Source organism: Mustela lutreola, chromosome 5, assembly GCF_030435805.1.
Source record: "Mustela lutreola isolate mMusLut2 chromosome 5, mMusLut2.pri, whole genome shotgun sequence".
Classification (NCBI taxonomy): domain Eukaryota; kingdom Metazoa; phylum Chordata; class Mammalia; order Carnivora; family Mustelidae; genus Mustela; species Mustela lutreola.
In genome coordinates this window covers 48,463,404-48,490,000 of record NC_081294.1, presented here as the reverse complement: position 1 = coordinate 48,490,000, position 26,597 = coordinate 48,463,404, and the positions used below count along the sequence as shown (strand labels likewise).

General features: G+C 51.4%; 2 protein-coding genes across 2 annotated transcripts in view; one reads left to right on the top strand and one right to left on the bottom strand.

Moving 5' to 3' along the window:
- The window catches only part of ADAM19 (ADAM metallopeptidase domain 19), a 79,303-nt gene extending 68,821 nt beyond the window's left edge, over positions 1-10,482 (top strand). Inside the window, exons 19-23 of the mRNA XM_059174155.1 lie at positions 203-347; positions 1,217-1,301; positions 1,621-1,845; positions 6,441-6,593; positions 7,299-10,482. Coding sequence (XP_059030138.1) covers positions 203-347; positions 1,217-1,301; positions 1,621-1,845; positions 6,441-6,593; positions 7,299-7,352 — 662 coding nt within the window. The 3' untranslated portion in view covers positions 7,353-10,482. The remainder of the gene's footprint in view (positions 1-202; positions 348-1,216; positions 1,302-1,620; positions 1,846-6,440; positions 6,594-7,298) is intronic.
- Positions 10,483-13,065: 2,583 nt separating this feature from the next.
- On the bottom strand, positions 13,066-25,952 carry NIPAL4 (NIPA like domain containing 4). The gene is made up of 6 exons (XM_059174158.1): positions 25,797-25,952; positions 22,138-22,377; positions 19,411-19,467; positions 18,176-18,266; positions 15,794-15,954; positions 13,066-14,968 (listed from the first exon to the last, which is right to left on the bottom strand). Exons 1-6 carry the CDS (start codon positions 25,831-25,833, stop codon positions 14,340-14,342), a joined length of 1,215 nt encoding a protein of 404 aa, XP_059030141.1. The 5' UTR covers positions 25,834-25,952; the 3' UTR covers positions 13,066-14,339.
- Between the last annotated feature and the right edge of the window lie 645 nt (positions 25,953-26,597).

Here is a 26,597-nt window from a genome sequence, read left to right as displayed (position 1 = left end):
TCTGCACAAAGCCAGTTGACCTGACTATTTAAGCCAATATTCGTGGTTTCCCAGTGGTACCTAATGTGTGTGTTTCATTATACTTCTTTACTTAAAATAAATAACACAAATTAAATGTAAATCAAATATCTGAAGAAGAATCAGGCCATTGCTGCAGCCTGAACAGCTTCTGAATTTCTCACTGGGGTTCTGTTTCTGGAAGGTGTTGGTCCTGTGATAGCTGGAGTGTTCACGGCCTTGTTCATGCTGGCGGTCCTTTTGCTGATCTACTACTGCTGTAAACAGAACCACAAGCTGGGCCAACTCAAGCCCTTAGCCCTCCCGTCGAAACTGAGGCAACAGTTCAGGTATGCTGGGGTGCCAGAAAGGACTTGGGTCCACTTGTGGGTCATAAAGTTTTTTGTAAGTAACATGTGGTAAAAGCAAAACAAAACAAAAAAAAACCCAAAACAAAAAACACCCTGTGGTAGTGGGTCTAATTCCGAGAAGGCAAGTGAGACATCCATGCCGCCATCTTCTTTTCTGCCCTGCTTTACCACCATGGCAAACGTTACTAGTTGATCTTACTCTAAGTTCTCTCTACTAGTGTTCACGTCAGAATCCTCAGCAGAATGTCTCTAACCAGTTCCAGTTGGAATACAAAATGAAATCTATTTGCCATCCTCTTTGTAATTGTCTGGATTTCCATTTCAAAGAGCAGGAAACTGAGGCAACCCAGATGGACTAGCCAGCCTAAGTCAGTCACAGGGGTGGCTGGACATCCACTCAAGACAAAGGCCTTCCCCGCCCCCACCCCAGCAGTTCACTCCTTTGGGTCCTGGGGGTATGTGGTTTCTAAGTCCCCTGTTAAATTATACTTGTTCTGGAGAGGATTTTCAATCCCAAGCCTACCTGGATGGACGCCTGAGGGAATTGGTGGCTAGCTGGTGACATCCTTGTGTCTCCTTGAACAAGAAAGTTCACAAAAGGGAAAAGAGAAGGTGTGAAGGAAAATTCTGTTTTGTGAAGGTCGGCTCTCTCTCCTTGAGAGTTCTCTACTGGCCATACAGTGTCTCCGCACGTAAGAAGCAGGGGTTCAGGGGGACTAATCCCACGTTGCCCAGAGCAGACATGGGGGGATTTAGCTTCTTACTGGCCGTGCTGGGCCAGAGGGAATTCAGACGCTAACCCTCGATGAACATTCCCCTTCTTCCTTCTCCCCCATCCTTGTTCCTAGTTGTCCCTTCAGGATGTCTCAGAACAGTGGAACTGGCCACGCCAACCCAACGTTTAAGCTGCAGACGCCCCAGGGCAAGCGAAAGGTAAGGGCTTTGCACCACTGAACTTGGCTGCTTTTCCTTTATCCCCAGGACCCTGCTGGATGTTCCTAAGAGCTTTCTGTGGGCCTGTGGGATTGGTAACAAACGCCATTTTCTTGGCTTGAGAGAGATTCTGCTGGTTCTCACATCCCCTCAGGACTTTAACGTTTGCACCTGACCCCTGGGCCCCTGGGGGTTTGGTACGTCAGCACGTCCTCCCTTTGGCCCTCGGCTATCCCGGTGAGACGTGCAAGGGCTCTCCGAGTTTTGCAGTATATTGAGGGTTCCTGTTTCTCAGGAATCCCTTGTCTCATGCATACAGGTGACCAACACCCCCGAGACCCCGCGGAAGCGCTCCCAGCCTCCTCCTCGGCCCCCTCCCGACTACCTGCACGGTGGCTCCCCACCTGCGCCATTGCTGACACCGCTCAGCAGGACCGCCAGGAGCTCTCCGGGGGCTGGGTCTCAAGTAGAGCGGAAGGAGTCATCCAGGGGGCCTCCTCCAAGCCGGCCTGTTCCCCCGGCCCCAAACTGCATTCTCTCCCAGGTAAGCGGATTCCCAGCAGCCTTGGACTGGGGCCGTGCTTTCAGGGCCACCAGCAATAGGGAATGGCAGGCTGCGCGGATGGGACTCTGAGACAGGAGTGGACTGCCTTCCCTGCATTCTGAGAAACGCAGGGAGCACTCACAGTGGGAGACTGGTGACCGTGGAGAAATGGACTCCCCAGGCACCCCCCCACTACAGAGGATTTCCTTTTGGGTTGGCCTTTTTACACCAGGCCACTGCCTCCCTTCTTCCCACAATGAACCTCCCTCAGTTCCCTGTGCTCTTCTCGGTCTTGGCAAATGCTTCATCTTCTGCCTGGTAGCCTCTCCCCCCACTTCTGCACGGCCAGCTCCCGTTCATCCTCAGATGTCCTCCTAGAGGCCACTTCCCCCAAGAAGCCCTCTCTGACCCCTCAAGCCTGAGTCTGGTGCCCTTGTACTTCTCTCATCATAGCGCTGGTCCCACCAAATTGTACCTTCTCCTAATTGGGAAGTCTGACGGGGGATGCTAATTCAAGGGCAGGTCAAGGATCAGGGGCCCCTGGAAGGTGTGAGTCACCTGCCAGCAGCCTCTTATCTGGTCTGTCTGTGCTCGAATGGCTCCCACTGCATCTTCTTGCAGAATTTCCCGCACCAGAGACACATACATTTCCGTGGATGGTGTTGAGCCTAGTGCCTTCCAGAGCCATCCTATGTGTTCTGGGGGTGACCGCTCAAGTGAGATGGGCAACTTATTTATTTTCCTCCTGGGACAGCTTTTGTTGGGCATGGTTAGGGGCTCCACTGGGGCCTGGCTGACCCTGCAAGGTTGGCCCCAGCTCTGGGAGGGTCCCCTGGACACAGGGCCGCGCCACAGTTTAGCAGAGCCGAGCACGTCAGGTTTGCTTCTGTGACGTGAAGCTGCTGGCCCCCCATTTTTCTCCTCTGAGACAGGAATGGGATGGAAAATGGTCATGCAGAAAGGGAGGGGAAGGCCTGGCAGGGAGAGAGGAGAGGGGAGAAGGGAAAAGAGCAAGAGCGCAGAAATGAGGAGAGGAGGCAGAGTACATTAGTTGGCTCGGGGGCCCTAACTGAGTCCCACCGACCCCCTGACCAGGGGCTCAAAGAGCAGAAAGTTATCTTCCCCCAGTTCTGGAGGCTAGAAACCAAGACCGGGCTGTCGGCAGGGTTGGTTTCTTCTGGCTCGCAGGTCAGGTGGTCACTTTCTCCTGTGTCTTCGGTCAGTCTTTTCTTTGTGCCTGATATCTCTGTGCCCAGATTCCCTCTTCTCATGATAGCCGTCGGGCTGGATGAGGGCCCACTCTCATGGCTTCATTAAATGTAATTGCCTCATTAAAGTCCCTGTTTCCAAATACAGTCTCATTCCAAAGTCTGGGGACTTAGGGCTGCAACCTAGGAGCTGGAAGACCTGGGATTTAATCCAGGTCTGACTCCAAACTCTACCACCCTGTGTGCCAGCTTCGCATTTGGGCCCTGGGGTTCCCCCAGCTGAATGAGATACCACCCTGCCTTGGGGGCACTCATGGTCTAGATCTCAGCTCCACTGCTTGCTAGCTCTTCTATTCCCCAGTGGGCAGCCGTGAGCAAAGCAGACACCAGCTCAGCATCACAGGGCTCACATTCCACTGGGCAAGAGATCCCAATATGCGTAGTTACACTGGGGATCAGTACTGAGAAGGAGAGGGTCGGGGTCCTCAGAAAGAGAGTTTTAGGGGGACTTGACCTATTCTGGGAAATCTAGGAAGTCTTCCCTGAGGAGGTGACCTCTAGGGGAGAGCTTTTTCCTGGTCCAGAGACCTGCCAATAGGGAGCTCCTTTGGGCCCAAGGAGCTATGAGATGAGGCTGGAGAATCAGGAAGGGCCAGATTGTGCCACAGACTCCAGTCAGGGCTTTGCTCTACATTCCTTGGGAAGGGGGCCGTGGTGGGGCATGGTGACATGACCCACTTTTCCATTTATAAGGATTGCTCTTTAGGCTACCTTTTAGGCAGGAGCAGGGTGCAGTGGCTGGGAGGAACCCCCAGCTGCTCCTGGGGCTGTTAATCTTCTGTTGTGCCCTGGGTAGGGATTACATAGGTGTGTTCACTTCATGATTATTCATCTAGTTGTACATTTATTATTCACATTTTTATATGCATATGACAGTTCAACTCTAAAACACAGGTTTTAAAAAATGGAAGGTTCCCTCCAGCTGCAGTATAAATCGCTGATACGAGGGGCTGTGACTGGGTGTGTGGACACGCTAGTTGGAAGGCTTAAATGCCTCCCAGAGGAGAGAGGACGGTAGCCCGGAGCAGGGAGTGGCAGGAGTGCTGGATCGAAGCTGACGGGAGATGCGTAGGAGAGAAAACGGATGGGACTTGGGGAACAATTGCTGATTCCCCCCGTGTCTGGTTCACGCAGCTTGGCTGAGGCTAGAAACCAAGTGAGCAGTGGCCCAGAGCGTCTCATGACTGTTCCTGCCTCTGGCAGTGCTGGCTGAGGTCCCTGGTCGAGCCCAGCTGGGTCTGCAGTGTGGCCTGTGGCAGGATGCTGCTGCGGGAGGCCTGGTGTTGCCTTGCCCGCACGGCTCCCGCCCAGATACCCGCTCTGCCCCGCGATTGCTCATTTGGCACGGCAAGCAGCTCAGGAACACAGTATTTCCCACAGCAGCCTGACATCTGCTCGCAGCTGTTGCCTTCCCTCAGAAGGTCTCTGTCCCGGCCTCCAGCAGCCCCCACCATTTGGCAGCTGTCTGGGCTGGAAGGGTGGGGGATTGCATTGTCCTTGGGGGAAGGGACGGAGTTGGACAGCGTGGCTTTTGGGTTACAAGACTCTGCTAGTCTTCTGTTCTTTGAGCTTTAGTGTCTGCTCTGTTTTCTGATAGATGAGAAGCTTCTTTCCCAAAATCCCACTTCTCTGATTTGCTCCTACCCGCTCCCTTTGCTTGCCTTTTGGCCATTGTTAGGCCTGCTCGGGACCTCAGGAAGGGGAACAATCAAGGGCTTTGGGCCCCGGAACTCCTAGTGCCTGAAATTGTCTTCTGTCTCACACCTCACTGTCTTAGGGATCTGTGCGTGGTGGTATGGTCCATTCTTCACCCTGTTTAAGGAAAAAAAAAAAATTGATTGCAGAAGAAATACATATTTGAAGAATTTTGACTAACTCAGAAATTTATTTTTTAAAATATTTTTTGTTTACTAATTAGAGAGAGAGAGCACGAGCAAGGGGGAGGTGCAGAGGCAGAGGGAGTCTGATGTGGGACTTGATCCCAGGACCCCTGGGATCATGACCTGAGCTGAAGGCAGGGGCTTAACCAATTGAGCCACCCAGGCGCCCCTCAGAAATTTATTTATTCAACAAATATGTGTTGAGTGCTTACTGTGTACTAGGCACTGATCAGTGAACCAAACAGACAAGGACCTCTGCCCCTGCTTCTGGTCTTATGGCAGCTGGAAAAGGCAGAAAAGAAGAAATAAGTAAGTTGTATGGTATTTTGGAGGAGGAATAAGTGATACATATGCCCCCTCCAAAAAAAGGGGATTGGGATAAAAGGGTCTGGGAATCCTGAAAGCTATGGTGAGGGGTGTTATAATTTTAAGTAAGGTGGTCAGGGAAGACCTTATTGAGAAGGTAACAAAACAAATACAAAAGCACAAAGTGAAGATCCCATTAATTGTACCACCCACAGAAAACCAGTACAGAAAATATGTTTTCTTCTTTAAAAAATTTTTTTTTAATTTACTCAAGTAATACACATATATGATCATGTTAAAAATAATCGAATGTTCCCCTGGATGACCCCCTCCCCACTCACACCCATCCCTAACCTCTGTTATCAGTTTGGTCTGTACTCTTTCTGACTTTCTTCTGTACATTTACATTGACATTGGGCTGGGGGTGATGGAGGGGCAAGGTGGTGACTTATTCTACATAAGCCGTCCTCTCCGACTTGTATGTCAGTTGTAACGGCTCTCTACCATCATTCCGTCTCAGCTGCTTTACTGCTTTACTCTTTTCAAACACCACTTCATCTGTCACTGTATAACTTTACTAACTTGTCATTTGCGCTCTTTGTGATTGCCTTTGCTGTCACAAACCGTGTTGCAAGCGACATCCTTGCAGTTTCGTTCTTGGGCGCCTATGCAAATAGCAGGAAGTGGAATGATCAGATTGGAGAATGACCATTTCTCATTTTAACAGATAATGCCAACTTGCTGTCCAGAAAGGCTTTTTCCTAAAACTGTAGACACATGCACGCGATTTCTTTTTCTTTTCCTTTCTTTTTATTATTTTTTTTTTTTAGATTTTATTTTTTATTTGACCAAGATCACAAGTAGGCAGAGAGGCGGGCAGAGAGAAGGAGGGGAGGCAGGCTCCCTACTGGGCAGTGAGCCTGATGCGGGGCTCGATCTCAGGACCCTGGGATCATGCCCTGAGCCGAAGGCAGAGGCTTTAACCCACTGAGCCACCCAGGAGCCCCCACAATTTGTTCTTAAATAGGGCCATGCAGTATATCTCTTTGCTCCTCTGATTTGAATCAGTAATATTTGGGGAGCATATTCTTTCAAACAGGCCCTTCTGGCCTTCGAGTGAGGCTTGTGGCTTTCTCTGCAGGATTTCTCCAGGCCGCGGCCACCGCAGAAGGCCCTCCCAGCAAACCCAGTGCCCGGCCGCAAGAGCCTCCCTCGGCCAGGCGGTGCCTCCATCCTGCAGCCCACTGCCACTACCCCTCTTCAGCCCCGGCCTCTGAGAGCACCTGTCCCGAAGGTGAGTCTTTAGAAGTCTTTGGAAGCCCTCAAGGCATAAGTTGGGGCCACGGGGCTCTAGGAGGCAAGAATGTGGTTGAGAAAACAGACCAATTCCTGCCTCTTTTAACAGGGGTGTGAATTTCCGGAGCAAAAGCCAAGGACAAAAGCTTAGTGTTACTTGGTACCTGTATGACTATCCTTTAAGTTAGCGCTAGAGTTTTTTGGTTTCCTATGAGAGGTGAGGCTTAGGAGGCTGAACTGTGGTGGCTTCCGGACGGTCTACAACTCTCCTGCTGAATGACTCTGAGCCACTTGCTCTTGAACCCCGTCAGGCTGCTGTAAAGGTCAAGGCAATTCGTTTCTGCCAGCTTATGGGAGGCGATTTGCAAAGGGCCCCTCTTCTAACTTCCCTGGAGCTGACGTTTTCAGGCTGCCAGTCCGGGAGTCGGGGCGGAGGGGAGGAGGCGAGAAAACTGGCTGACTGCCCTGGGCTCCCGCCTGGGAAGTCTGCAGGCTGACCTGCAGCTGGGGCCCCCACCTGGCTTCTCGCTGGAGGCTTGACAGTGGGCGCACAGACATGGTGACAGACTTCTGTGGGAATCCATTCTTACCCGAAGGTCGGTTTATCCTTCTGACCAGCCGAAAGCCCGAGCACAGCTCCCACTGACTGCACCGGCCAGCGCGTACTGATCCCTCTCTCTCTTTCTTCTCTGTCTTTCCACAGTTTCCTGAATACAGATCACAGAGGGCTGGGGGGCTGATCGGCCCAAAGACCTAGACCCCTCTGAAGGAGCTTCTGCCTTTCCTTGAGGACTCTGAACCCCCCCCCCCCAGAGGATCCTGGCCATGGAGTCTGGAACAAGCATGTCTGGCCGCCTCCAAGTCCTTCCTCCTCTCCTTCCCTCCTCCCAGAACCACTGCATCTCCGGAAATCTCCTTCTTGACTCGGTGCCTCCTTGGCTTCCTGGGAGGCCCAGAGAGACTACTATCCGATGGCATCAAAGCGTTGTTTGTGCAATATACTGCCCTGGGGAAGGGAGGAGAGAGCACGGAAGAGGATGAATGGCGGCTTCTTCTCCAACCTCCCTCCTGCTGGCCCGTCACCTCAGAGGTGCCAGTGGGGATGGTCTGGGCTGTCGGAGCTGGTAAGCCCAGCTGGGAAAGGTCCTGTTCAGCCCTTCGGCCCAGGGCTTGGGTTGGAGAAGCCATCCATCCACGTCCTATGCCTCAGAGCTTTCCACAGCTTCTGTCTTCCTTCAAAGTCCCAAGCTAGTCAGAGGCCGGATGCTTACTCATCCCTTTTAGCTCTGAGATTGAGAGGGGTCAAACCAGCTTCCACCGCGGCCCTGCCCAGGGCTTGGTTGAGGTCACCACTCCTGGGTCGGTGCCACATGTGACCAAGAGAAGTCCCCTCCCCTCCCCTCCCCCTCTCCCCGAAAGCCCCACCTCCCCTTACTTACACGGGTCCCCCTGACTCTGACAGGTACTATTGTGGGCAGTGTAGACAGCAGAGGGAGCACCGGGCTTGGGCCTCCTCTGAGCCAACGCCAAAGGTTGTGGCTCTCAACTCGGAATCATTCTTCGTTGCCTTTTCTTTTCTTCTCTTTCCAAGTGCTCGGCACTTTTGATTTCTCCTTCAGAGATTTCTTCCCCGCTCTGACCTACCTGATGTGTGGTGAGTGGCCTTCAGCACTTCAGCCTCTTGGAGACCTGGTGCTCGCGACCTACAAGCGAGGAGCCTGCTTCAAGGGTTGGCCACTGGATTTGCCATGTGGTTCTAAGAGTGTCTCAAGAGCATCGAAGCTTTATTTGCCATTGTGTTTTGTGGCCTCGGCAGGGTGAAGGTCTTACCCTCTACTCCCTGATGGAAATCTACGGTAGGTCCTCAGGGATGGATGGCAGCAAAGGGGCCGTGGCCCAGCCTGTCCCTAGGCCTGGTCATTTATTTGAGGCATGATCATTGCCCTCTGAGCAGAGAACTGACCTGTCTCTAGAGATCTGTAGAGAAGCAGCCAACTGTCTTGATGGAACAGAATCGGAGCTGGAACACCAGGATTTTTATCATCCACTTCCTTGTGTTCTTTCCTCTGGTCACTGCCCTAATCTGACCTTTACAGAAAGAACTTGGAGCAGCTGTGGAAATGACACGCCAATGGGTACTACCTGCCTCCCACCAACCCCTCCCCCCCCCGCCCAGCCCCGGCGCAGGGAAGGAAGGCTATGTGGTGCTCTGCTAAAGTGGACGACTCGTCACTGGAGATGTTCTCTGGTGACGGTCTCCCACCCCCAGAAGGGTGCTGTGCTGTCCCCACCTCCTGCAGTGAGCCATTGTTCACTCTTGAAAACCTCAATGCAAGGAAGAAGCTTGAGCTTTCACTCCCAACCACCAACCCAGGGCCCCCTTACAGTTCTCTGCATACAACAGGTGCTCAATAGATGTTCTCGGGTTTTAGACTAGTGGGAGATTTGCCATACGCACCTGGGTACACACATGGGGTAGATTTAGAAAGATCTCAGGAAAATGAGGTTCTTTCCCCTCAGGTAGATTGTTACTCATGCCTCCGTCTCCCAGACTTGGGCCCTGGTTGATCCCCAGAGCCAGTTTCCACCTTCCTTGCTGCCTGATTAGGTCAGGGGACAGCCTTCTGTGTAATTGTGTAACTTCAAACGCCCCAGGCCTCAGGGTTGGGTCCCTCAAAAGTAAAGGTGAAAACACCTTGGCAAAAAAAAAAAAAAAAAAAACAGACTTCTACCCACCCGCATGCCTCCCAGACGTTCCTGTGGTATGTCCAGCTTTTCTCCCAGACACGAGGAGGTCGAAGGCTCTGAAGTGAAAATGCCACAGCCACTGTGGCTGCATGAGCCTTTCGAACCTGAAATCCACCCTCCCTGCATCCGTACCGGAAAGAGCCCTGGGTTATATGTTATTGTTTTTCTGTTTTTGTCTTCCGTTATTTTAATACCACCTCCACCCGTAAAACTGTACTGTGAACTGGAAGGAGGTTGAATTTTTAAAATTTGATGAAGACTTTTGGCAGCGGGCTCTATTTACAGTTTCAATTCTGGCTATGTTCAGGGACTAGGAGTCGCCATTTTGGCGGAGGCTGGGGAGGCTGCCCGGGAGCAAGAGCAGCCCTTGCGAGGTCCCTTTGCCCTCCTGTGCCCAAGTGCTGCTTTGAGGTGACAAATAAAAACAAATACAGCCTTAAGAGGGGCTTTATTGGAAAGGCTTACTGCAAGGAGGGGAAAGGGAACTTGTGATCCGGGCATGGGCTCTAGCAGTAGGGAGACTGCTCAGGGGAGCTCCTGCAAGATCCCACGAGCATCTCAAAGCTCAGAATGAAGGGGCCTTTTCTCTGATCGCTGGAGTAGACTTGGCCAGAGAGAACCGCAATGGGGCCGTCCTTGTGCTCAGCCTCCCCGGGAAGGGGCTGCTGTGTATTTGGTGCTGGCTCAGACCTGAGTGTGGGTCCAAGTTCATGTGGGAAGAGGAGCCCAACTAAAATCTGGTGGAGTCAACCTGCCCTTTGTTCAGATGGAGCTGGATGAAATCTTTTTAAACACTAACTTAGCCTTCCAGTTTTACAATGGAAATGTTTTCCTTAAGAACTGGGGAGCCATCTCTGAAATGTAAACCTCAAGGGGCTAGCACTCCTGTCTCCCTGTCTCTGGGGGATTTTATCCCAGGTGCCTGACTCCAAGTTGTAACTACCTACTTGCCATTCATTCTTTTAAGCCTCGTTGACTTTTCCCTAAAAGGCCCTTTTCTGCCCCAGCTCTGAGATGCTTGCAGATCTTACAGGATTGGGGGAGCCCCTTCTCCACACTGCAGTAGCCCCTTGCTGTCTCTTGCAATAGTCCTTTTGAATAAAACCTCCCCTCGCCTATGTCCAAATTTGTTCTTATTTGGCAAATAAGAACTGGGGACCAGTTCTAAAGTCATGATTGTGTTAAATATGTGTATAACAGCTCTGCTGGACACCCAAGGGAATGCCAACTGGAAAGGTGCCCCATCCCTAGGGAAGCTTGCTAAGAGGGGTTCTGTAGAATCCAAGCCAGTGTCCCCAAAGTCACCCTTCTGTGTAGCTCTCTCACACCATCCACTGTGTGTACGTATGTGTCTGGGATCTAGGGCAATGTGAATTTTCTTTTTATTTGGAGATCGTTCACGAAAAACAGATCCTTTTCTCTCTTGTCCGCCTATTAATTGTTTACAATATTTGTACATCTATGCAAAATACTTGAATGGGCCATGGTGCCTTTTTTCCTTGTTTGTATTTAATTAAAATAAATTGTCATTTGAAATGCTCTCTGCTTTGGCAGTTCTTTTTTGTTTGCTTTAATCTCCCCCTGCTCAGCCTGGGTAGGATCCATCCCATGAGGACGCAGCAGAAGAGTTCCCACAAAGATCATCAGTCCACCTGTCAGATCTGAAGCCACAGAAAAGCCCTGGGTTTTCCCATGACCAGTTGAGGGGGCTGTTTGTCTCTGTCCCTGAACATAGGCTGGTCTCGTTTAGTTGGGTCTTGGGTCATAAAGGCATGAATGATCTGGGATTCTCTGCTGTGTTTCTTGTCTTGCCACACTACTGTGTTAGGAGACAACCAAGATCCTGTGCTCACCTCCTCATCTTATTGCTATAGGTCAGATGCACATCAAAGTCGGGGGAGACTTGCTCAAGGTCTGCTGGGCTGGGTGGGCAGGTACAGAGCGAAGCCTGGGGTTGAGTAGGCTTTTGGACTCCAGATCCCTGTGTGACAACAGCTCACATCCAGTAGTGCCTCCGAGTCTGCAAAAGGACCTCACCCTTTTTCTCTCATTTGATCCCCACCTCAGTTCTAAGGTTTTCCAAGAGAGAACATAATAACCACGAGAGCAGGTTAACATCCACTGAGTTTTGAGCTGGCATTGTATCCTACTTTCTTTATGTGAATGATCTCATTTAATCCTCACAAAAGCCCTGAGAAGTCTTTGGTATCTGATTCTATTTTTCGAACTTCTCAGGGCTTTGAGATTGCCTAAGGATTTCAAAGGCATCAAACACAAATGCTTTGACTACTGCAATGCCTGCTCATGAAATTAGCCCCTTACCAAAACACTGCTGCCTGCTTAACACCATCATCTAAAATAGCCACCAGTCCTAGATTGGCCAGCCACAGAATGCACAAAACCTGGACAGACAGACCGAGGTCCACGTCCCAGCTCTGGGGCTTACTAGATGCGAGATTGTGGATGAGTTCCAGAACCTGAAGCCTCTTTCTGCTACACTGTGAGAGATAACCATGGGTATAATACCTCCCTCAAAAGTGCTGTGATCATCACCCCGTGATAGCACCCACCTGTTCCTGGCACAAGCCAAGTGCTCAGAAACTGCTATGGCGGTTTTAGAGTTGCTCTTCCGGACAGGCCGGGGGGTTCATTTAATTCTGATCTAGACGGAGAGCTGGCCCCTGAACGTTTGGGCAAAGAAGGACTATTGGAACAGAATTGTCCCTACATTCAATAAATGTTTTTAGGAGTGCCAACTAAGTGTTGAGCAGTGAGAATAAGCAGCAAATAAAGACCAACTCCCATGGGGCTTCTGTCTACACAGGGGAAACAGCACAGATCACAGAAAAGAATAAAGTAGTGCCAGCCTTCTTTAGTCCTTCCGGGAGATGTACTGCCTGGTGGTTAAGACTCTAGGCTTGGAGCCGGATATCAACTTTGAATCTTCCTGACTGCATGACCTTGGGGGATTGCTTAACGTCCCTGTAACCCTTTCCTTGTATATAAAATGGGGATTTAAAAAATGTATCTACCTTGGGGATTTGTGAGGACCTAAAAGAATTAACATGAAGCTCTTAGTACTGTGCCCGGTTCCCAGAACGGGCTCAGGCATTAACAAGGGATGAATATTTTCAATGGACTATTCCCAAAACGGTCTTTCCCACTGCAGGGAGGGGGTGGCTGCAAAAGCTACTGTAGGGACTTACTTGGAAGCCACAACCCTCCAGAGATTGGGTACCAGCCCCCCCAGCCCCAGACAAACCAGTTTCATTGTTCTGCGTCCAAAGAAGGCCGAGACACAAGTATTGAGTAAACATACTCAGGGTCTTTATTCTTGACCCCGCAGACCACACTCTCAGGGCCCTTCGATGACTGCCATTCTCAAGATCCAACATGTTGCATTGATTTTAGCCACAGACAGAAATCGACATTCATTAAAAACCGGGGATTTGAGGCTGGAGGTGCAGGATGCCAGTCTGCCGGTGAGACGGACCTGTGGAGGTTCAAGGCCAACAAGAGTCTGGCCCGGGCTTGGCTATGCTCAGGGGAGGGGGCGTCAACCCAGGACACAGGTACGAGGTTATACAGGGAAGCTCTGCGTCCTCACCCCAGGGGACAAGGATCAAGCCTTCCCTCTTTATAGACGTACTGGCTCTCTTACTTCCCCTTCAATGGTCCTTCCACCAACGCCTGGAGCTAGAAAGAAGACAGGAAGCAAACTCTCTCTCTCCAATTGCTCTTGTGTATTGACTGCTTCTGGTCAAATGTGAGGGGACTAAAGGCGGTCCCCAAAGCAGGTGGTGTTGGAGCAGTCATGACCTGCTATTTCTCAGGGCGGGGAACTCATCAGTGGCCCTGGGGACTTGGTTGCAATCAGATCAACGGCCAGAATGCACCCCATGGCAAGCTTACAACCCCACAGGTCACTAAAGTTCAAAGCGGATCCCACGGCTCAGGCACCTGAGGTTACAGCCCAGAAATTACCCAGAGCCCCTCCCACCCGGGTTCTTGGTTGGGCACCAGAGTAAACACAAAAGTTAGCTCTGGGTTTCTAGAGGGCTTCTGGCTGCTTTCTGCCAATTTCTGACGCTGCTCTTCCTTCTCCCCATCTCCCCAAATCATATTTTGGTTGACTCCTTGAGGAAAAGGAAAGTACATTCTGCCAAATTCTATGACGACAGCGGACTACTTTTAAGACCAGCGCAAACACGGTTCTCTTTCCAGAGTGAGGCGAAATGAAACACTGGCTGTGGAGGACCTTCTGTTGTCGTTGTTCTCGTCATGTTGTTTTGAGTCCTAAGGTAATTGCCCGAATGTCTCCGTGACAACTCCTTAGGACAGAGAGAGAGACAGAAGGGGTGGGTCTGGGGACGGACGGAAACTAAGACGCTGACCTCCAGGCTGGAGTGCTCCGGGAACGGGGCTGCTGCAAATGGTCCCTGAGACATCAGGTGGTTTTCACCGTAAAGTCAGCTGAGGTCATGCTTTTCTCCCCAGAGCCCGAGTGGCAAAAGCAGCAGGATGTCTCACATCAGTCCTAGATGGGGAGGCGTGAGGAGCTGCTGTCTGGGCCTCTGGCAACGCGCTTCCTCCTTGGGCGGAGGAATGGGATTCAGTCCCAGGAGAGCGAGCACTAAGGATTTCCCGACAACCAGCATCTCAGGGAAGGTCTTGGCCTGCGCTACATTCAACGGGTCAGATTCCCCCTTCTTCCCCACAACGCAGGGATGGCACCGAGGACACAAGTGGGAAGGGAGGTCCAAAGGACCTGCTGGCACCGATGTATTTGGTCGCTGAGGCTGTTTCCAAGAAGTTCCGCCGCCACCACTCACTGGGTAGGGAACCTTCTTCTGGAAACAGTGATGAGGTATAAACGAACATCTTGAGAAAAGAGAGCCCGCTGGTAACAGTGCAGGCGAAAATAACCAGGTGCCTCTGAAATGGAGAGGTCAGGCTATACCGTAGAGCTCATCTTCTCACTCACCGATTCTAAGTTTTAAGAATGGATTATAAATACTCTGGGCTTCTCTTCTGGTGATGGGGTGCTGGAGAGTTCTATATTGTCCACAAGGACATTCTTGTCTTCCAGTCTGATGACGGTGGGCTCAGGGGTGGGAGAGGGGGTTGGGTTTTTGTGCATGTGGGGCAAGCTGGTCTGGCTGATGTCCAGGTCTTTGAAAGCGTGAAGCATGAACACACCCAGAATGATGGTGACAAAGCCAGAAAGGGTGCCCACAATGTCCACTGCAGACATGCTGTGCCATTCCTTGAAGAGGATGACGGAGGAGGTAACCACCACCGTGGTGAAAAACACATAGTAGATGGGGAACACCAGCGAGGTATTAAAAATGTCCAGCGCCCTGTTGAGGAAGTTGACCTGAGTGCTGAGAGAGAGCGCCAGGATGAGGGACAGGATGTAGGGGAGGGGGTGCCGCACTACTGGCATCCCTTGGAAGAAGTTCTTGATGGTGATGCCCAGGCCCTTGACAGCAGACACAGAGAAGGCTCCGATCACAGAGCAGATGATGATGTAGACAAGGATATTCCTTTGTCCGTAGCGTGGAGCGACGACGAAGATGAGGATGAGGCAGAACACCAGGAGAAGCACAGCAAACACGATGTACCCTTCAGGAAGGGTGGGAGACAGATAACCAAGCTGCAGAGGGGGGGCTTAGTTTCTAGAACCTTCTACCCCTGGTCATGGGAGATAGCACTAAAAACTTGAGCCCTAAAGTTAGACAGACATAGGGTCCAGCCCCATGTCACAACTTTTAACTAATTTGGGCAGGTTATTAATTAAAGTGCAAAACCTCCATTTCCTTACTTGTAAAATAGAACGAATAATAGGACCTTTCTCATAGATCTTTTTTTGTGGTATTAAATGAGATAATGCAAACTATAAGACTGTGTCATTCCCCCCACCCCCATTAATGCCCAATGTGATGGTATTTGGACATCAGGCCTTTGGAAGGTGGCACCCTTTGAAGATGGCACCCTCATGAGACCCCAGAGAGCTAGCTCCCTCACTCCTTCCACCATGTGAGGACACAGAGAGAAGTTGGCCATTTATGACCAAATTATGGCCCAAACCAGGGCCTTGATCTCGGACTTCCCAGAAGTATAAGAAATACACTTCTGTTGTTTATAAGACCCCAGTCTGTGGTATCCTGTTAAGTGGCCTGAACATACCAGGACAATGCATAGAATGTATTTAGAACCATGCCTAGTACATAATGAACACAGAATAAATGACATCAATACACATCAGGCTGGGATGTGTGAGCCAACCCTAAGAGGAGCCCTCACCCCCCCACCCCCGACTTTCCTTCTTTAGCTTCCTTCTCCTCCAGGGGGCAGCACCTGGCACGGGTCAGCACCCAGTGAGACCTTCCCTGGGGTCCATCCCCTGTGCTTTCCAGCTTCCGAGGGCGGGATGGGGCGGGGTCCTACCTGTGTCTTTCATCTTAGCAGCCATCTCCACGACGGTGGCAACCTTCTCTTCCTCCGGGGCGTGTATCACCATCACTGTGCTGCCAGCCACACAGATCACACAGCCCAGCTTCCCCAGCAGATTCAGGCTCTCTCCCAGGAAGTATGAGGACAGGATGGCACTGCAGGTGGACATGGGAGAGAGGGATTAGCAGCCGGGCCTGTCCCAGCGTCCTGAAGGAAAATGGTGGCTGAGCAAGCATTCATGGAGAAGAACAGATCAGGACTCACTACTCTCCCCCACAAGATGTTTGAAATAGATACTTATTTATAGGAGGGTTCTGGTGTGTGCTGGAGGAATGGACATATATGTGGATTTCTTTCACTAAAAGGATCCCCCAACAGAGAAGTCACAAAAGCCCTCATGGCATTGTCTAACTTCCCACCCAGTAAGCACATCTCCCCTTAACATTACGAACAGATGCTTTCAGGCTTGGCTTATATACCTCTGATGGCAAGCAACTCACCCCTTCACAAGGCAAATGATTCTATCGTAGGTTCATTCTAATTACCAAAAATATGATAATTTCTATTCAATGTCCTATTTCTGCTCCTTGAGTTCCTTGGGTTCATATAGAACAGATCTGTTCCTTCTTCCATTTGTATATGTCAATATAAACCACCACAATGACAATTATAGGCGCTATATCCTAACATAATACCTAGTACATAATCATTATGTACTTGGTACATAATGCATTACATATATTATGTACTAGGTATTATGCTAGGAACCTTCTACTTATTTTTTTAAAGATTTTATTTATTTATTTGATAGACAAGATCACAAGTAGGCAGAGAGGCAGGCGGGGGTGGGGGGAAGCAGGCTCCCCACTGAGCAGAGAGCCCGATGTGGGGCTCGATCCCAGGACCCTGAGATCATGACTGAGCCGAAGGCAGAGGCTTAACCCACTGAGCCACCCAGGTGCCCAGAATTTTCTACTTATTATATTCCATTAACATCTTATAACTCTTTGAGAAGTAAAATATACTATCCCCATTTTATAGATGGGAAGACTGAGTCTCCTAAAAGTTAAAATAACTTGGCAAGGTCATACAACTAGTAATTAGCAGGGCCAGGATTTTAGCTGAGTTTCTGTCTAATTATAAATCCTATGATTTTTCCTCTACACCTCATTGAAGAGAATTCCTGTGACTTCCCTGTGTTTTCTCTTGCCTGGGCAAAACCCCTCCAGTTTCTCGCTATTCCTTGGTGATATGATTTTCATTCCCTCACATCCTCAGATGAGCTGGCAGAGGTGAGGGAAGAAGGGAGGGAAACTGGACAAGGCAGGTATGATCGCAGGACAGCTTTCTGTTTCTTTAGGAAGGTAACATGAGCATAGGGTAAAAGGCAGTTGGCTGATCTAGGACTGAATTACTCCCCAAAGTTCTGTTTAAGGTACCAAGAGAGAGGGCATTGATGTCCAAGCTCCTCTGAATGTCTTCCGTCTCTCCTCTAAAACTACCAAAAACATTGGCATTTGAGAGAGGCTGGGGGCATTTGCATAGGCAGGTCACACAGTGGAGAATTCCTTACCTCTCCCAACTTCCTGAGAGTGGAGATTCGTACAGTAATCAGATAGGCGACAGTGTAATCATGGCTACATCAGCCAGCTGTGTGATGTGAGTCATGCCTCTGTTTATTCTTGATTGTGTCAATGTTACAAAATTGTAATCAAGATGGTAAAAAAAAAAACAACAAAAGAAACTGTGTGTACTGGGTGTGGTTTCATGGGATTTACCAAGGCACCCAGGTTAAAGCCAATCATCACAGCCAGCTTCAAAGGGGGCTCCAAGACCCCCTTCCGTCCCCAGGAACTATGCTTATAGTTAGAGAAGAAGGTGGCAATGGGAAGCCCACAGAGTTAGTCCTTGAAGCAACGCCCTAGGGATTATTAGCATCCGCACTGAGCAGAGCAGAAACAGAGGCTTAGGGGAGTTTAGGGGCTGGCCCATGGTAATGTAATTACTGAGTGGCTGAGCTTAAGGTCAGAGCTCAGGGAGAGCCGATCTCGAGCTCCTGCCTTCCAACTTGAATGCTGTGCCTACTGACCCACCAAGACATTGACGTGAGATGTCCGGCTTGGTGGCACTGGAAGCCCTTCCAGCTGGTCTGGGCTTGGCCGCCCCCTCTATTGGCCATGCTTCTGAGGGGATGCTAGAGAAGAAGCAGCCAACAGTCCAAGGCTTGGAGCTTGGACCAGCACAGTACCTCTTTCTGGGAGCTGGGACCAACCCAGGTCCCTGACTGCAAGCGGCAGGTGACCCCCATTACAGCTCCAGACCTCAACAAACTGAAAATAGGAAGGAGAGAGAGACAGCGAGAGAGGAGATGATAACCTTATGAGGACACTCAGCGCTCCCAGAGGTGTGACGACAGTCGCAGGGGCAAATGCGTAGGCCCCGAAGTTGGCAACTTCTCCAGCAGCCACTAGGAAATGAAGGGAGAAAACAGGGTAGTGTGGCTTCGAGGCCCCATCTCCAGCCCAAACTAACCTGAGTGGAGACAGTTTCATTCAGTGATCAACCATTCCCAGAATCCCGGGCCCGCATTCCCTAGAATCTTGGTTCTTATGCTTTGCCCCTGGCGAATCTGATCGGAATGTCTGGCCCAGACTCTCCTGATCAAATCCTTCCATTTTAAAGATGGGGCAAGCTAGGCCCAGAGTCCAAGGTCACATGGCATGTGGGTGGAATGACGCCTTCCTATCCCCGAGGCATCTTGGCTTCTAGTCCAGGCCACCGTGAAGTGTGCTTCGGGGACACCCGATGTTTGGCCTGTATCTACACGGTGCATTCTAGGAAGTGTTAATACCAAAGAAACATTTAGTTATTGATTCTCCAGGTACCATTTGGTCATGGAGCCATCTGTCCCAGAGGAACTGTGGGCAGGTGGTTAGAAATTCTGACACTCTCCCACAGCCTGGACGAGATGCATAGAATGTATCCTCCACATTTGAGTTTCTAGTTTGCAGACAACTACAAGTGCATTTTCTGTGTCTGCTGGTAGAGAATGACCTGGGTCTGCCCTTTGAAAGGAGAGGATGAATGCGGTGGCCGTGACTAAGACTGGGATCAAAACCTGACTTATAAATGGAAAGCTGGCTAATTTTTCCATTCGAAAGAATTAGGATTGGAAAGCCAGCGAGGGTGGGTGGAAAGCGGGGGTAATGTGCGAATGTGTAAATCTGGGCAAACTTTAAGTGGCAGACCAGCCATCCACTACATCAGCCAACACACTGCCAGTGGAATGGAAAACCTGGCTGAGGGGTGCCAAGACACTCCGACCGGTAGCTGGAGTCTCTCCATTTCAAGGCTAGTTGAGTAACGACACCTCTCTCATTAGCAGCTCTCTACAAGCCTCTCTGGAGATACAAGTTTCTTGGATGCAGGACTGACTTGGGATGAAGAATGTGATCTGAAATAAGGGGAAGATGTTCTACCTGCAACGACTGCCAAGGTTTTCTCTTTGAGATTCACACTTCGCACAAAGACAGAAATATCCCCACCACCCCCCCTTTCGTGTCCGCCTCTGCCATCAGTGCATCAGTGTTGTTAGGAAAGAGCCCACTTACTGGTGAGAAAGCCAGCCCACCACATGGCGTCCTTCAGGTAGCCATACCCTCCGTCCACTGTAGAAAGGAATGGACACAAAGTCAGAACTTGGCCGTGCTTTCTCGGGTCCTTTCTCATTTCTACCTTAACTCTCCAGTCTTGAGTCTATGTTTCCCTTGCTTAGTTCTCTGGGCATGCCTCTGGGCCCCCCCACGAGTGATTTTATCTATTCCCAAAGTTGCACATACCATCTTTATGCTGGCTCTTTCTCATTTCTACCTTAACTCTCCAGTCTTGAGTCTATGTTTCCCTTGCTTAGTTCTCTGGGCATGCCTCTGGGCCCCCCCCCCGAGTGATTTTATCTATTCCCAAAGTTGCACATACCATCTTTATGCTGGCTTTATTTCATTTATGGGTACTGAGCCTTTCTCCTGAGCCTAGATGAATGTCCAGTTGCTTACTTGACGTCTCTTGGATCTCCCACAGGCATCCCAAACTCTGTCCTAAACAGAACTCTTGATTTTAAGGGCACCCCGCACACCCACCCACCACAGGAAACTCAGTAAGTGGTACCTCCATGTACCTAGCTGCTTAAGCCAGAAACCAGGGAATCGCCCTCGACTCTCCCCCTCCTCCACCTTCTGGGTTCCATCCAACCTGCTGTTTCCCTCTCCAAAGAGCATCTCACATGTGTCCACTCCACTGCCACCACCTGACTCCAAGGCGCTACCCGCTCTGGCCTGGGGTGAGGCCACAGCCTCCCGAGGTTCCTCTGGTGTCACTGCCATCATCCCTTTATAACCCATTCACTCAGAGCAGCCGATGGTCTTTTAAGGATGTAAATCATACTGTCACTCCTCAGCTTTTAACAGGCCAATGGCTTCCAAATACAAGACAAAATCCTAAACAAGCCAGTTCATAGTTTTGAACCTGTTCACATCTCCAAAGGTACCTCCCTCCACTCTTCTTACTACTATCTAGCCACTCGGGCTTTCTTCTAGTTCCTCTAAAATGAGGAACTCTTTTTGGCCTTAAGACCTTTGCTTTTCTGTGTCAGGAATAGTCTTCTTAATGACATTGGCTTCTAGCTACCCTCACTCTTCAGGGCTTTGCTTGAACGTTGCTTCCCCTAAGATGCCCTCCGTGACCCCTTATCTCTGGGATGTCTCCCTCGGGATTCTCTTTATCACACCAGCTCTGGTCCTTCATGTTACTATAAATTGAGTTAATGTATTTATTTTCTGGCATTTTTCCCCACTCAAATGGAGACACTATGACACCCAAAATTGTGTTTGGGGCTAGAACTGGAGCTAGAATTGGAACCTCAGGAGTCTGCTTCCAAAACACAGTGTCTCACAGAACATGAAACTGAACATGTCCAAACCTGAACCATCCTGATGCCATAAACCTGCTCATCCTGCACTCTCCATCTCAGAAAACAGCGCCCTGGTCTCCCCAGTCGCTCAAGTCAGAAAGCTGAGTCAGTCTCGACTCTGTTTTACCCTCCCCTTGGAGCCAGTCAACACCAAACCCAGTAAGTTCTACCTTTCAAAGCTATCCCTGGACTCCACCATGGTCTCTGTTCCCACCGCAATTCCCCCAGTCCGAGCTGTGCTCTCTCTCTCCCCTACCTGGTCTCCTGGGTGCTGTGCTTGTGCCCTAATCCATTATCCACGCAGCAACCAGGAATTCCCTCAAAAAGTAAATGGAACTATGTCTGTCCCCTGCCTAAAACCTTTGTCACTTACAAGTGCGCCCAAACTCTGGGACCCCGTTTATAAGACTCTTTGCCATCTGGCCCTTCCCCCATCTCTTACCCCCCATCCCACCACCCCCTCAGCCCTCCTGAGCTACTTTCAGCTTCTAATGTCATTCATGTTCTCTCACCTTGGAGCCTTTGCACATCCTATTCTTTCTACCACGACCTCCTCTTTTCCCCCGCCCTTAGCCATCTCGTCATTCAGGTCCCAGCTTCCAGATCACCTTAGAGAAAACCTCCCCTAGCCCTCCCGGCCTGGGCTTTTCATGCCCCTCCAAAATACCCCCCTAAGTGTCCTGGATTTTCCCCATGATAAAGAGCATGTCACACACTGGGGAACAGTTGCCTGGGTCCCCCACTCGGCTCAATGCCCCATGGGTCCCGGGTCCCCATGTCCAGCGTGGGACCTGGCACAGCAGGTATGCAGTGAATGATAACTAAATCAACAAATTATTTTACACGTGATTCCTTTTCTCCAGAATGGGTTCATAGATATACACCTTATTTGCAAGCAAACAACTCCCTTGTGGACAGAGCCTCAGTCATTCTTTTGTGGCCTGTGAGGGGCTCCATCTGAGAGGCCACGGGGTAAATGGAGATACCGGTGATACCACTGGAGATACCACTGCTCTGGGCAGAGGTATCTGTATTCCCATTTGGCAGGAAAATCGTGGTTGCCCAGGATGACAGAGCTGGTAAGAAATAAAACTGGACTCGATCTGGGGTTTCGGATTCCTGGCCCTGAAACTTTTCCTTATCTGTACCCCAGTTAACATATCTTGAAGTTCTCCAGAAATGTTGGATTTTTAAAGGGAGGTCTCCTGAGGGTGGACTGCATTCCCAGCAGGGTTAACAATAAACCCTTTGTGACCATGGTGGCTAAGCTCGCCAACTGCCGCAGGGGACCCCCGTGAAGGGAGGTTCACAGGGCTGGCTGGGGGCTCCACTACCTAGCACCCCACGCCCGTCCTCCCTGCCGGGACCCTACCGGCCCGTGTGGCCCCGGAGGCCACCAGTCGCTGAAGGCCTTTCTTCTTGAGGATGACACTGCTGCCGATGAGGAAGCTGGACAAGAAGGCCAGGCCCAGACCAACGTAGAAGCCATAGTTCTGCCTGAACCTCTCCTTCCAACTGTGAGAGGTGACATTGCTGGGCACCTGGGGGCTGAGGTCACCGACGATCTGGCACAGGACTTGGTGGGAGGAGCAGTACAGGCTGATCAGGGAACCTGGATGGGAAGAGCACGATAAGAGAGTCACACCGGGGACATCGGTGTGCTTTCAAAATCCTGGAACTGGCCACTGTTTCATAGCCCATAGTTCAGCCGCAGTGGGCCTCCATCCACACAAGGGGCTTCGATCCAACAACAATAGATAGCATCCTCTGAGTGCCCACTCCCGGCTAGGGGTTTTATTTGCGGAACTCATCCAATTTTTATGACCATCTGTCAGATCAGTGCTGCCTTGAGTTCCCATTTCATAGATGGGAAAATAGAGGCCGTGAGATGTCAGGCACCTTGCCTAAGAACACAGACTGCCTGACTCCAGAACTCTAGCATGTGACCACGAAGGTGTTCTGATGCCCCACACACCAAGCAGGGTCCTCCAAGCCCTCAGACTTCACTGACTCCAAACCCCCACCCTCCCGAGGCATCCCTCCCAGCCTCTGGACCTCGGACAGCTCAGGATCACACAGGGAGTGTCCCCTCCAAGCGGCCTCTTCACTGCCATATCCGTACCTCCAGCTACAACCGGGACTCCTGATAGTTAACATGAGGGATTGAGGCTAGAACTCCCACAGCCCCTTCAGGGCCTGCAGATAACTAAATATAAGCAGCCTGTTGGCTACAACAGACCATTCCTGGGCCTTATTCTAAGACCTCTGGGGCTCGTGGCCAGTGGCGGGGGCCTCCTTCCAGCCTCAAACGGATTACTGTCCCTGTCGCCCCATGAAGCATCCCTTTAGTTCACCTTCCAAGTCCTAGAGATCCTGAAAGCCTGAATCAGCCCTCATGTCCCAGAACCCACCAACCCTTGCTTGCCTTCTGGCAGAAACACTAAGGACAATAGGACAACCTTGGGCCTGAGGGGCACACCCTCTGTCAGGGGAGCTAAGTTGCCCAAGTTCAGAAAAACCACCTAAATCACAGCCAGTAATTCCCCAGCGCCACGACCACATGCTCCTCTGCTCTGGGGTGTTCCGTGAGCATTCCTATCGTGGAAATGGCACAGGGATCATGTCCAGGGTTTTAGCCAAAGAAACTGGGGCCCTGATAAGTTTGGTAAGCTGAGTAAGACGACACTGGCAGCACATAGTGAAGCCAAACCGTTCTCCGTGTGATGTCAAAGCCATGCTCTTAACTGCTACCGGTGCCCCACAGGGCAGGCAGCAAGGGCAGGCTGGTCTTCGCTTCGTCTCTTGAGGGTTGTTTTAAACTATGAATTCATTACCTACATTTTAAATCAGATTTCCCGGGGCGCCTTGCTGGCTCAGTGGGTTAAAGCCTCTGCCTTCGGCTCAGGTCATGGTCCTAGGGTCCTGAGATCGAGCCCCACATCAGGCTCTCTGCTCGGCAGGGAGCCTGCTTCCCTTCCTCTCTCTGCCTGCCTCTCTGCCTACTTGTGGTCTGTCAAATAAATAAAATCTTTAAGAAAAAAAAATCAGATTTCCCATGAAAGTCCAGCTTTTGATCTGCCTCTGTTTACCTTATGGAGCGCACCTTCCCAGAGCCCACCACTGACTGCCGCTGAGAGTGGCTGCCCCCTTAGGACATGTTCTATGCAATTCCCCGGGGTCCGTATCTGCTGCCCTTCAATCATTTGGGTTATGTGCTCAGCCCCTGTAGGCATCTGAATTTGTGACTTCCAGCAGTAGAAGGTCTTTTTCAAACTGTGGGGCACCAAAATTCAGGCTCCTGCTCCAAGGACGGAAGCCTGGGCCAGGCACTTCTCCTCAGAGCAATGAGAACTACAGGCCGGCACTGAATGGGCCTCAAAGTCCAAGGTCATGCAGCCCTGGCATTGGCGGTATCTGGATCATAGAGTGGCATCTTGGTGGAATAAAGAAAGAGCAATGTTGACCTTTCTCCCATGGCACAGAAGCAGAGAACAATGGTGCTGGACAGCCCAGGAGACAGGCTGGCTAACCCTCTTACTTGCAGCCAGGAAAACTGAGGCCCAGAGGAAGGGAAGGACTTGCTTGAGTCTCACAAAAACCTAGTGGCAGAGCTGGGCCTGGAAGCCAATGGGGACATCCATGTGTCTTTTGCAATGAGTGATCTCTCTTCCTAACACCTGTGTCACAATCAAGAGAAGGTATGACTAGAAGCCATCTCCATCCCTACTCAGATTTGGTTTGACCTCTCACTCCTGTTCTTCAGCTCAGACGGTCGAGTCTGGGGAGTTCCCTGAATGCAGGAAATGAGCCAGAGCCAGGATATGGGCCAAGGAAGGTGACTCCCTAGAAGAAGGCCAATCCCATTCCCACGCCCTTCACCTGCCTTCCTGAAGGTGCATCTCCAGGAGGTGGAGCCAAACGGTGAACTTGCCTGTTTTGGGGAAGCCTGAAGCACCCAAGGCCTCGGCAGCCTCCACTGAATTAAGTTTTCCCATAAGGGCAGAAAGAAAAAGAAAGGTCTGATGGCCAAAGGAAATCCAGCTCTGGGGAAGATGCTCATTAGCCAAATGGCTGTTGGGCCTGGTGATTCCTATTCCTCTTCCAGAATATGCTAGGACTTGGGAACATATTCTTCCCCAGGGGAAGGTGAGGCCGAAAGTGGACTGCATTGTTGGTCAGGAAACCAAAGCCAGCCAACACCCACAGAAATGGCTTTGAACACTTTGCTGGGCAAGAGAAGTTAGAGAAACAGCACTCTCTGACAGGCTGCCAGAGCAAGGGGAGGTAGGAACACGGAGACACATCAAGAAAGGAGTATAGCAACATGAGTGCAGGTTTGAGAATCCAAGAGCTCTAGTTTTACATTCCACTCCCCCAACTGCAGGACCCTTGGGCAAATTATCAGCCTTTTCAGGGCCTCTGTTTCTTTCTCTCCAGAAAGAAGACAGCAAGGTAATAATAAGTACTTGCCCTCTAGAGTGAAGGACTAAATAAGATAATGTGGGTAAAGGGCCTAGTGCACCACCGCATTCCTGGTAAGAGCTCAAGGCACAGCTCAGGGTCTTTCCTTAGCCCTTCCTGGTTTTCTTTCCCTCAGTTTCCTACAAGGTGCATTTGGGTTTGGCGGTGGTGAGTGTCTGCGCCCCTCTCCCTGGTCTTTGGTGGGCCCCAGGGAGACAACCAGACCCTGGCAGGTAAGAGAATCTGAAGCAACTATACATAAGAAACCACCGTGAAACCCCCCACCTCTGGCTGAGCAGCTCCAATCAATTATGCCTGCCTCCGCCTCCTCCCGCCCCACGAGTCCCTTTTCCTCCCATTCCCCCTCTCAGCCCCCCAGCTCCGAAGGTGGGGAAGTCAGCCAGAACCCTGCTCCTCTCCCCCGCCCAAGACCGGCCCGACCATAGGTCATGCTGACCCAGCCCTCCCCGGTTTGGGCCGCCGCAGGAGAGCACGCGAGGGAAAGGAGCAGCGGGGAAGGGAAGGCGCGAAGCGCGCGGCGCTCCCGGGTCCCCTGGGGACCGCACGCACCGTTCTGGCAGCTGGCGTTGCTGGCCGGCAGCTCCATGGGCCCCGGGCGCACGGACCGACCGACGGACGCGCGGGCGGCTGGCGCCCCGGGCTCCCCGGCTCCGGAGCAGGTGGCCGAGACTCGTCCCGGCTTGGCCGGCGTGCGAGAAGCTGCTGGGGTCGGGCCCAGGGGTGGAGAGAATGACGCGGCCCGGAGGAGGACGGTCCCTGGGGAGGAGTCACCCCGACGTCTCGAGCAACTCCCTGGGTCGGGGGCCCAGCGCCTGGGCTGCCAGCACAAGGGCACGCGCCCTCCCGGGGTGCGGAGGCTGCCAGGCATCCCGGGAGGGAGTCGCCCGGTTGCTGGGGGGGGGGGGGGGGGCGTGGTGGAATCCCCTCACCCCCACCCGGGCAGGAGGCAAGGGGGCGGGTCCCCTGACGCCGCCCCTCCGCGACGCCGGGACTGCACAGTTGCCTCGGCCGGGACAGAGTTGATGGGTCCTCAGAGGTGGGAGAGGGGGAGACTTCCTGGCCAAGGTGGAAGTGGAAACGTGGGAGTTGGAAAAGGCACTGCAGCCCGTTGGAGCCCTCTCAGACTGGGGTGGTGTCCGAGACCCTGGGTTTTTTTCCTGCCTGCCTGCCTTCCCGGCTTCCTACTTCCCGGCCTCCCTGCCTTGTTCATTCATTCAGCATAGGACTGAACTGTGCTGGGCACTAGCACACCACAGGCACACAGTAAGTGCGTGCCCCCAAAATGGTGACTACGTCTTCGCGGAATGAATGGACGATCGACGCTTGAGAGAAGTATATTTCTTCTTCCGA

What these genes read in the sequence shown, in the direction of transcription:
- NIPAL4 (XM_059174158.1), bottom strand. Translation starts at nt 25,833, where the DNA reads ATGGAGCTGCCGGCCAGCAACGCCAGCTGCCAGAACG. An exon ending in CTCCGGGGCCACACGGGCCG is followed by an intron (nt 19,468 to 22,137) that starts GTAGGGTCCCGG and finishes TCCTTTCTACAG; the next exon opens with TGGACGGAGGGTATGGCTAC. An exon ending in TGCTAAGATGAAAGACACAG is followed by an intron (nt 14,969 to 15,793) that starts GTAGGACCCCGC and finishes CCCTTCCTGAAG; the next exon opens with GGTACATCGTGTTTGCTGTG.